Source organism: Vombatus ursinus, unplaced genomic scaffold, assembly GCF_900497805.2.
Source record: "Vombatus ursinus unplaced genomic scaffold, bare-nosed wombat genome assembly UNPS02014798.1, whole genome shotgun sequence".
Lineage (NCBI taxonomy): Eukaryota > Metazoa > Chordata > Mammalia > Diprotodontia > Vombatidae > Vombatus > Vombatus ursinus.
In genome coordinates, this window is record NW_020954576.1 from 79,751,387 (window position 1) to 79,762,318 (window position 10,932).

A 10,932-nucleotide genomic window follows, 5' to 3' on the forward strand; every position below is an offset into this window, starting at 1 on the left:
ATTTCCTAACATATAGTTGATACATTGTTTTATGTGCTTTTGGGCGGAGTGTGAAACTTGCACTCTTTACAAACTTAACATAGTAATAACTATTTTGGATAGATATTTGCCTCTGGAAAGAAAAATTTTGAAAGAAAAAAACCCATTCCCCAAGTGTGCAAGTGCTGGTAGGCTCAAGCAACTTTTATCAATCAGGTGTTTTGTGTAGTCTCTACTAACTGCTATTGGTTCAGGTGATTTCAAAATAATACATAGCTGTTTCAGGTTTTTCTACATTTTTCCCTTTTGGTGAAAGGGCAGCATCATATCCTAAAATAGTCATTCTTCACATCCAGTACATTTTATGTTTTTCTTGGATTATAGGCAGCATTACAGAAGCAGCAAGAAGCAGCAGCAACTGGAGCATCTTTGCCTGCAGCATCAAAGGTGAATGCAGCCACACCTGGTGAAATGCTCTCAGTCAATGGACAGGCCAGACCTCACCCAGACAGCTCTGCAAAAGAACTGGAACCAGAAATTTCAGAAGAAGTCCAAGAGAATGGACCAAAAGGTATTATTAGGAATTTGTGTACATTAGTCTTCCTATTAAAGACTCTAAAAATGAGAAATCCAGGAGGGTGAGTTGAGCATATTTGAATATTACTCATGAGAGCATTAAGAATTGTCAATTGAGCAACATTTTTTGCCCTTATAGACTAAACATACTGCATCTGGTAGACTTATCTCTAGAATTTTGAAATAAATTAGAATTAATCTCTTCTGTGTACTCTTGATTCTGTTATTTATTCAGTAGATTTAAAGGTAAAAACAGTACATTGTGTGATAGACATCTCATACTAGGCATATACCTCTCTTGAATGATGGGGACAGCCACAGAAATAGTGGCATATAGCAACTGTAATGGAAAGAACTAAATCATACTTTGTGGCTTCTCTCTGGAACATTTCACAGAAAGTAGCATCAGAAAGAACCTTAGAGATGCACTGGCGTGCCCTTCTGCTTACCATCAGGAGCTATCAGTATCTTCAAAAGGGAAATTCAGGGTAAAATCTAAGTCTTTCGAATATTCCAGGGTATATGTCTGCTTCTTAGTATCCATTGTTCTCCCATTCACTTCAGTCTTTAAGAAGTTTAAGTCAGTTTCCTTCTGAGTTTTATTTGTTTCACCGTCTTGGGGTGTTTCTAAAACTTTTTAGAGATAGATTTATTTTCTTGCTTTATGCAAACTAAAATCAGATACAAATTTCCTTAGGCTATCACCTAAATCCTAATAAGTTTACCTCTGTATCTTTAGTTTCCTTTATTTGTTGAAATGCCTCTTCAGTTATTTACGGGAATTCAAGAATTACCCCAGAGACACTATTGCTGAAGTCCCTTTTATAAGTGAAGTATAAAAAGCAGTTGTAAATAAGATTATGAATTGTATTTGATAAGGTGGGATCGATGAGAATTGAGATATTGCATGACTTCTTCCATATGCCCATAATATTGAGATACTGCCATATGTTGGGCCTACAGTTCCATGGGATTGTTTTCTTCATAAATCCAGAGGGGAAGTAGCATCTGAGCCTTATCACTAGGTTAGTAGCTGGACCCAGGTTGTCAAAGTAATATAAATGGTTTTTTAACTCATATTATCATATAAATGCAGATGGTAGACCTGTTTAACTTTTATGAGTCCTCTTGTTGCTAGAATCTGTTCCTGTAATAGCTGCACCTTCCATGTGGACAAGACCTCAGATCAAAGACTTTAAAGAGAAGATTCGGCAGGATGCAGATTCAGTGATCACAGTGGGCAGAGGAGAAGTAGTCACTGTTCGAGTACCTACACATGAGGAAGGATCTTATCTCTTCTGGGAGTTTGCAACAGACAGTTATGACATTGGGTTTGGGGTATTTTTTGAATGGACAGAGTCTCCCAATACTAATGTCAGTGTGCATGTCAGTGAATCCAGTGATGATGACGAAGAAGATGAAGGTAGAGCAGCTTTTTCATAACTATATTTAAAAATAAAAGTCTATGTATGTTATAAAAATCTTTGGCATAATGACAGAAAGAGATATGGCATTTGAGATGAATTTTGACTGGCAGAGGTTGGTGGGGAGGGGGGATGGGATTCCAGGTATAAAGAACAGCATGAGCAGAAGGCATTGGAGGGGAGGGATAGTACAGGACATAATGTGGGCGAAAATGACTACCCCCGTTTGATGGGAGCACAGTGTACTTGGAGGGGAGTAGTATGAGAAAAGACGAAAAAGTTAGGGTGAAATCACATTGTAGAGGACCTGGAATGCTAGGGGCAGGGATTTCAGCTTTATTACATAGCCATCAGGGAGCCATTTAAGGGTTTTGTGCATGGGAGTGACGTATTCAGATATGTGTACTTAGAAGATTAATGTGGCATCGGCATGAGGGGTGTTTAGACAGCAGAAAGTAATGAAGAGGAGTTTTGTTTTAAATATGTAAAGCTGCAGGTGCCACTGGCATATCCGTATGGAGACATCCTTTGGGTATTTTAAGTTAAATGCATGATTCTTAGACTTGAATTCTCTTCTGGAGATTAATATGCAGGAGTCCTCTGTAGAGGAAAGGGAAGCCTTGAGAGTGAGTAGTAGTGCTGAAGGAGAGAGTGGAGAAAGGGAGGAGAGAGATCTGAACACTGAAGCTGGTGGAGTCTGTAGCTAGAGCTGGCAGAGGAACCATGAAGGAGGCACACATTTTGGTTCAGTAGATTCTTTAATCAGTATGTTGTATGTGCTTTGCTAAAATAATTAACAAGTTGGTTTCATCACTTCCTTTTCCCAGAAAAGCTCAATTCCACTCGTTTCTGAATACCATGTAGGCATGTTAGTGTTTGCTCATTTGAATGGCAACTGCATTTTAAACTTTTTAGTGTTACCATTTCTGCTTCCCTTTAGCATCTCATGAATCACCAGATATAATGGGTATTCTGTAAAGTGTGTATTGAGTTGGTTAACATTTCTATAGAACATTAAAAGTTTAAAGAACACTTCTTGAGGCAAAGTGTAAAGCAAATAAAGTATTTATTACTCTTTCACTTAATTATATAGTTTCATAAGGGAATAGGTTGTTGTACTTTAGGTACTCCTTCACAGAATCCTAGGATTTGCAGTTGTAGGGGGCCTTAGAGATTATCTAGGCCAGTTTCCCCATTTTCTCCCCATTTCACAAAGGAGTGAGATACCTGGCTTGGGATCATACAGGGAGTAAATGATAGTTAGGATTTGAACCTAGGTCCCCGGACTCTTAAGTCCATTGCTAGTTGTATTATCTCATGCTGGCTGTCTTTCACCAAAATTAATTTGCCATATGCATGATCATAAAGTCTTTAGCAAAAAAAGCTGCCTTTTAAATAACTGCTTAATAACTTGTTGATTAAATTGTCTGTATCATGGTGGTGGATTTTTTTTTAAACCTTTAAGTATGTCTGTTGCTCCTTATAATCTGGGTACATACATACATATGGCTGAAAGGACAAAGAAATCACCAAATCCTTACCTCCATGGTATACTTTTTTTTTTTTTTTTTTTTGGCGAGACCATTGGGATTAAGTGACTTGCCCAGGGTCATACAGCTAGTATCAGGTGTCTGGTCTGAGACTGGATTTGAACTCAGGTCCTACTGACGCCAGGGCCAGTGCCACTGCGCCACCTAGCTGCCCCCATGGTATACTTTTAAAGAAGACTTAAAATTTGGATTAATACAAGAGCTATTCAGGCAGGAGTGAAAGGGAGGGAGAGTGTGGTAGGAGGTGTTTCTTTCAAAAAAAAAAACAAAAAACAGATACATTTCAGCCTCGGAGACCATTCTCCTGTATTACTTTGCACTTTTGTCTCTTGTTCTGAATGGTTTTTATACTGATTAAAAGGTGTTTTCTTACTTATTTTGGTGATGTATAGTCTAAAGCCTCTAGCCTAAACCCAGATCTTGACTTAATGGACCTGTGTCTTGCATACAGGAACATAGAAAATTTCTCATCTGCAAATGAGCCCAATTTTAGTTTAGGTTTTTTTTTCTCTTCAGTAAAGCAAATTTGATAATGTTTTGGAGACTTCAGGTTTTACAGATATGCTAGTTGATCCTCATGCTTTTAAAAACCTGCTTTATATTGGTATCATAAAAAAACAATTGCCCTCTCAGTTCAGGTTCCTTTATTTTTTTAGATATATACACTGAATTCATAGGTGCTGGGAGGAACCTTAGGGATCAACTAGTCTCACCCTCCTGGGTTGGTTTAAAAAAAAAAAAGACTAGCTCTCCCTATGTCACACCTCAGCTGCAAGTAGAGGGGCCCAGGCATACTGTTGATCAACAACAGTAGTCTTGATCTGTCCAATGTCCTTCCTGGGCTGGTTTATCCCTCCTTAGGCAACCTGGTGATTCCCTTCCCCTTGTATTGAGAGTAGCTAACATTTATTTAGCACTTAAAGGTTTATACAGCTTTTTACAAACATGATTTTATACTCTCAACAATCCCAGGAGGTAGGTGCTCTTATCTCAGTTTTACAGTTGAGGAAACTGATGCACAGAGAGATTAAGTGACTTGTCCAGGTCACAAGTTAATTAAGTATCTATGCCAAGACTTGAATTTAGGACTTCTTGACCTCAAGTCCAACATTGTCACTATGCCACCTAGCTGCCATGTTCATGGCTCAAACATCTGATTGGAGTAGCCCCCTGCAGCTTAGAATCCCAGGCTTAGGAGGTCTGTCAGTCCCAGGCTGTTATTTGGGCCCAGATAATTAAAATGATTTTCCCAGGGTCACTAACCTGTGTGCTTTTATTTTCTATTATTTAAGTAGATCAGACTTGGGTAAAGAGGGAAGGAAGGGCATAAAAACACAGAAACTACTAATGTGCTGCCCAGTTCCATAGTTCTAGTATGGATTGAAGCAAATCATTACCATTCTGAGAATCCACGTTAGTTGAATTGTTTGAAGGACCAGTGATGATTTTCTATCTTCATTCTTTTTTTTTTTTTTTTTTAACAGAAAACAGTGAAGAAAAAGCCAAAAGGAAGTCCAGCAAGCCTCAGCTAGATGAAATTGTACCTGTGTACCGACGAGACTGTCATGAAGAAGTATATGCTGGCAGCCATCAGTACCCAGGGAAAGGAGTCTATCTACTTAAATTTGACAACTCATATTCTTTATGGAGATCAAAAGTAGTCTACTACAGAGTGTATTATACTAGATAAAAATGGTGTTACAATATCAATTGAGGCTTGGGCTGGGCAGAAGATGGCCTTTTATTTGGGAATCTCTTCTAACATAACAGAGCGTTAGAGTCAGGTTTTACCCCATTTGGTTTTGGTCTGACGGTATATGAACTCTTAAAGAGTCAAGATTATCCCCAAGACTCCCTATTATTATTACAAGAATTCTTTGGTGTTGAAAAGGGATCTCCAGACTTATCCAGCACTTAGGGGTTAACCAAGAGAGTCACTGATGGATGGTGCTTAAGCTGAAATTACGTGAGTTACATATGTTAAATCCCTTGAATCCTACAAAATGAAATGCCGCAGTGTGAACCCTGTTTGGCTGATGGTTAGTTCACTGTGCCTGCTTCATGTGCTTTGTGATTGCTAACAGTTGAATTGCCTTTTAATTTGAAGTCCCTCTGTTAATGGACTATAGCTATGTTTTGAAATGTCTGGGGTTTTTTTTGGTACAATTAGAAATTCAAAATTGTTACCTAAAGCAGTTTTTAAAAACAGTTGTCTCTCTTTGTCCTGCATAGCCCCAAATGGCAAGACTTAAATTGCCTTTATTTTTGGTTAGTCCAAGGTAATACAAAGAAGGATTCTCTGGACGAATTGGATGCCTAGAATTTGTTAAACCAGGATGATGAATGAATTACAATACCAACATGGGTAGTACTAGTGAGTCAACTGTCTTAGCTGACCAGCCTCCCATTTCTGCCCGAGGTTGACTACCAGTAGCAAAAACAAAGTTAATAAATTATTGGCTTGATTGGCTTTTTATGTCATATCAAACCCAGTTTTCTACCCAATTCAGTAATCTTGGCTTTGTATTTTATAAATGCAAATTGGTACTTGGGGCATTTAAATATTTTAAATCATTTTAGTATATAATTCAGTGTGTGGGGATTCATGTTGTTGCACTGATAAATCACTGCCACTCCATTTTCTCATGTTTGGTACCACTTGTGCACAAATCCTATGTAATTCTTCTTTAGAATTAAGTATTGTGGAAAGTTGAAATGTCCCATCACATACCTAAATTTTAAAGTCTTCTAGCTTTAATCTGCATTATGTCTGTCATGGATGATGTTGGAGCATCTTGTGGTTCTGTTCAGTTCAAACAAATATGGGTTTGTCTGGCCCATATTTGTGAAAGCAGTTGGCCAGTATAGGAAGCCTTGGAGGAATGTCATGTAGACAGATGTTAATGTACATTTAACACTGTTAATGTATGTTACTGAAATATATGGATTTTTAAAAACCACAAAATCACTTCTTGAAGAAGGATTTCCATTAATTAGCTATAGTTTGTACAGTTCACTACCTAATGGGGGCACTTGAGTTTTGCATATATTGGGTTTGTTTCTGTTTGAGCTTCGGTTTTGTGTGTGTGGGTGTTTATATGTTATATACACACACACACACACACACACACACACACACACACACACACGTATATATCTAACTTTTTTCTCTCCTCATTCACAAATTGGGTTTTTTCTCCTAAGTAGCTCCACAGTGCTTAATTTGAGGTTTTTAAATTTGGTTCAGAAACGTAGTGCCAGCTAAATGGCTATCAGTGCTGTTACACCCAGAACATTTTTAAGGCAGTCTGCTGTCTTGTACATACAGAATGTAAAACCATGGGGTTAGGCAGTTTCTTGCTTTTTTTTTTTTCAGTGAGAAGAATTCTGTATTTAAAAATGTAAAATAAACATATAAAAAAGCAGACATTAATATATTTCTTCCAGGATTTGATTACAGATTTTGACCTTGCCCATACTGAGGTTATCTCACTCATAGAATGTCATTGTTCTTGGAAGCAGCATATCGCTTTAGATGACAACAATTCATCAAGTGTTCACATCAAAACTTTTTGGATTTAAACTTTTTTTATTCCCTTTGGCTGTTGATTAGAACAGTGAAAATACAATTTTAAAAATACTTTAAAATAATATATTTAATCAATTAAAATACATTTACTTATAACTGCTTGCCTTTTTTTTTTTAATATGGTTGTTTTCTGAAGTATTAGTACTGTACTTCCCTATTCAGGTATGACAAAAAGAAATGTATTAAAGGGCCTTTTCTGTTTTTAAGAAGGCCTAGTTTTTTAGAAAAAGCAACACACAAAAAACCTCTTTTCTGACCATTTCTTTTTCTTTCTGCTGTAAATTATGCTTGTGTGTTCAAATAGATTTAATTTTTTTCAAACTTATTGATTAAAAGCACTGCCTTTGTTCAACGTTTTGTCCTAAAACAGTTTTTTCCTCCTTCACAATTGTGCACACATATTGTTACCTGAGACATGTGTTCTGAAATAGAACATGAAATGAGGCAGCCAACTTGCCGATCCTGAAAGTTGATGTTTCAGAAGCAGTGGGGTCACACCTTATTGGTGTTATCTGGAATACCAGGAATTAACCCATTTAAAGTAGGCCTTACTTGGTTCTAGTGGTTGCAGAGTAACTTTTTTTTAAAAGAGATACTTGGACACCTTAACCTACTTCCATTTGTTACATGGAGTTTCAGCAAAATAAAATGATTAGGTTGGCATACCTGTTTCTGAGACCCCATGCAGCCAGTTCAGGGGCTAGTTGAGACTATTGGTTTGGCATTTATAGAGGACCTGTTGGTAGCTGTCATTTTATGAGACAAGCAATTCTTTTGTCTTGGAGCCTGAGAATACACTTATTGAAAGTAATTTGTAATGCAATAATAAACATATGCCTATTGTGCCAGCCCCCTCACTATTTCAGAGCAACACTTTGGTTAGCAACCAGGCACCCAGTGGAATGTCAGAGGACTGAAAGGTACAGAAGAACTTGATCACCAACAAAGACATGATCTGCTTAAGAACTGAAATTGGGGTGGTAGAAGAGAGCTCATCTCTCAGAAGCAGGACAACTGGGAACAGTCACTCTGTTGAATGTGTTTCCAGTCTTTGGTGTTAGAATCTGGTTCTCGACTTCACATCTGTTGCTTCGTATTCTTTGACTTAGTTTGTGGTAGGTTTTTTCCAAAGTTTAATTGGTTATTGTCTCTCTCATTTCCTACCTGGAATGTTAGAGTAGTGGTCTTTCTGATTAGAGAGACAGGGAAGAAGCATCTGCTATCCTTACAGACCACACTGTAATTTATAATTATTACACATTTAACAACATAAAATTCTGCCTTTGCTTGTGAGCTTTTCAAGTAGACCGATTGTAATCAAGATTAACATTAACACTGTTAATTCATATGTAGTAATTATATTAGAAGTATAAAACCTAGCCCTTATTCAGCCACTTGACACGCTGTTGGAGAAAGTTTAAATAGTTTCACACATTCATGGGAGAATAAAATTTAGAGCTGAAGGTACCTTAGATCTAGTCCAACCCCCTCATTTTATGGAAAATGAACGTAAGGAAATGCCCCAGAGAAATTAAGTGGCTTGTCCGAAGTGACCTGCTTGCAACAGGCAGTCATTTGGTTTCTTGCCTTTACATTTGCACATACATGTGCGCACGAGCTCACTTTAAAAAGATGACTTCTTTATCCACCATCAAATAGAGTATGAACTATGCTTAATTAGTACAGATTGTGCCAAGTTTCCGTTTTCCCAAGAGCACATTTATGAAATGTGATTGGGGGTTTATGAATGGTCTTAAAATCATTTTCTGCCCATGTTAAGTGAAGAGATCAACCGGGGGGGGGTTGGTTCAGATGGACAGCTCTGTCCTCTGTTCGCATACACATTTATAACTGGCAGAGCTGAAAGTCCAGATTCTCCTAGATTATTTGGGAATGTTGGGTGGGTGTGATGTGGATTTGTGCAGTCCTCTGGTATTTTTTGCCTAAGTAGCAGCAGAGCCATTGGCTGTACACATATAGAACATGACCCAAACAGGCATCTCTACCTGAAAAAGCACTTTTTTGGGGAAAGGTTATGTTCCGTAGTCATGAAAACACTGGTCGTATGCTTGCTGCCATTCAGTAATAGGCAGAGATTCCTAGGAGAACAGACTTCCTCTAGCTTTCCATTCCAACTTGAACTTTATGTTCCACATCTTCTCTGTTTCAGTGGCTCAGGCTCCGGATCATCTGCAGATTTGGGTGGCACTTCGGGCCTAAATGGCACTACTTTGCCAAAAGCTATAAATTTTTGTGAATGGAATTATCAGTTGTTGGATCCAGTGACCTTTTCTGATGTGCCCCTAGACCACTTCTGTCTCTCTGAGACACCTCAGCTGCTTCCATTCAACCTCTCAATTGTATTTCCTTCAGTAGAAGACTTAGGTATGAGATGGCCTGTTTTGCCCTGTGCATTGATTGAGTGAAGTTTTGAAATAATTGTTTAATGGTTGCCTTTTTCCGCCTGAGTGTTTTTATTGCTTAGAATCTGAAGCTCTCTTGTTAGAGACGTCTTGCCTGTCTCTCTCCTCTAGTCTTTAAAACAATATCCCCTGCCATGTTCTTTAAGAAGCCTGGTGGTTGGGCCAACCTAGATGGTGGCTTTTGAGGTGTGATGCTTTTCACACTCTAGCAGCTGAGTCAGAATTTCTGGCTCTTTTTAAACATTGAATAAAATCCTGGAGAGGGATTTGATCAGTCTAGGGAAGATAGATTATACTATCCCCATAGCAAGATTTATACAGCTACCAAAGGAAACAATGAAGCATAGATCTAGCCATGTCATTTCACTGCTCAGTAAACTCCAGTGGCTCACTGTTACCTCTGGGATCAAATGAAAACTGTTACTATTTAAAAACCCTGGTTTCAACCAGCTTTTTTGACTTACATTATTCCCATTCATGTACTCTGTGGTCCAGCCCACCTGGCTTTCTTGACATTCTTCACAGTACTCCATGTCCCGTTTGTGCCTTTGTCCAGGCTATCCCCCATGCCTGGAATATACTGTTGTCACACCTCTGCCTGATTTCTTTCAAAGCTCAGCTCAAGTGCCACCTTCTACAATAAGCCTTTCACCTGTTCCTCAGCTGCTAGTGCCTCACTCCTCAAATTATCTTGTATTTATGTATTTATTTTGTATATACTTAGATGTATACACGGCATTCCCCCATTATAGAATGTAAGCTCCTTGGGGGCAGTGACTGTATTCTCAGTGCTTGGCACACAGTAGGCACTTAATAAATACTTATTGTTTAACATAGTCCTGGAAGGGATTGGTATAGATCTCTCATTGTATAGTTGAGGGTTTGGAGAGGACCGATAACTTGCTCAGAGTCATGTAGGTGATAAGTAGCAAAGATAACCTGAGTCCTTTGACTTGAGTCATGTGCTTTTGCCACTGCTCTACGATTGCCTTCAGAGGGGTTTGAGATTGTGCCAGAAAACCACTCCGGGGCCAGGATCTGGATAAAATAAAGCCTTGCACTCCCCTGGGTGTCCCTAAAATGTGTTTGTGGTTAATTCACCTGAGATCTCTTCATTTCAAGGCTGCCTCCTCCTGTGCTACAAAAGACCTTTTCGATGTTTTACAGTTTATCTTTTAAGGACTTTTGTCCTATGGGGGAAAAAAAACAAACAAATCAAACAACAGGAAAAGAAATAGAACAAGGCCCAGCTTTAAACACAGGGAGTGTAAGCCTTAATTCTTAACTATTCTCCTACTTGTGGCTATCAGGGGTCACCCATTTCTGAGTTATGCAAACTGTAATATCCCTGAAGTTGCAATTAATGTTCCTTGGGCAAAACACCTTTTGGA

The 10,932-nt window shown here is 38.4% G+C and overlaps 1 protein-coding gene across 1 annotated transcript in view; it reads left to right on the forward strand.

The window, feature by feature from the left end:
• The window catches only part of LOC114049695 (Golgi resident protein GCP60-like), a 41,858-nt gene extending 34,388 nt beyond the window's left edge, over window positions 1-7,470 (forward strand). Inside the window, exons 6-8 of the mRNA XM_027871030.1 lie at window positions 364-550; window positions 1,694-1,978; window positions 5,014-7,470. Coding sequence (XP_027726831.1) covers window positions 364-550; window positions 1,694-1,978; window positions 5,014-5,219 — 678 coding nt within the window. The 3' untranslated portion in view covers window positions 5,220-7,470. The remainder of the gene's footprint in view (window positions 1-363; window positions 551-1,693; window positions 1,979-5,013) is intronic.
• Window positions 7,471-10,932: the final 3,462 nt, after the last annotated feature.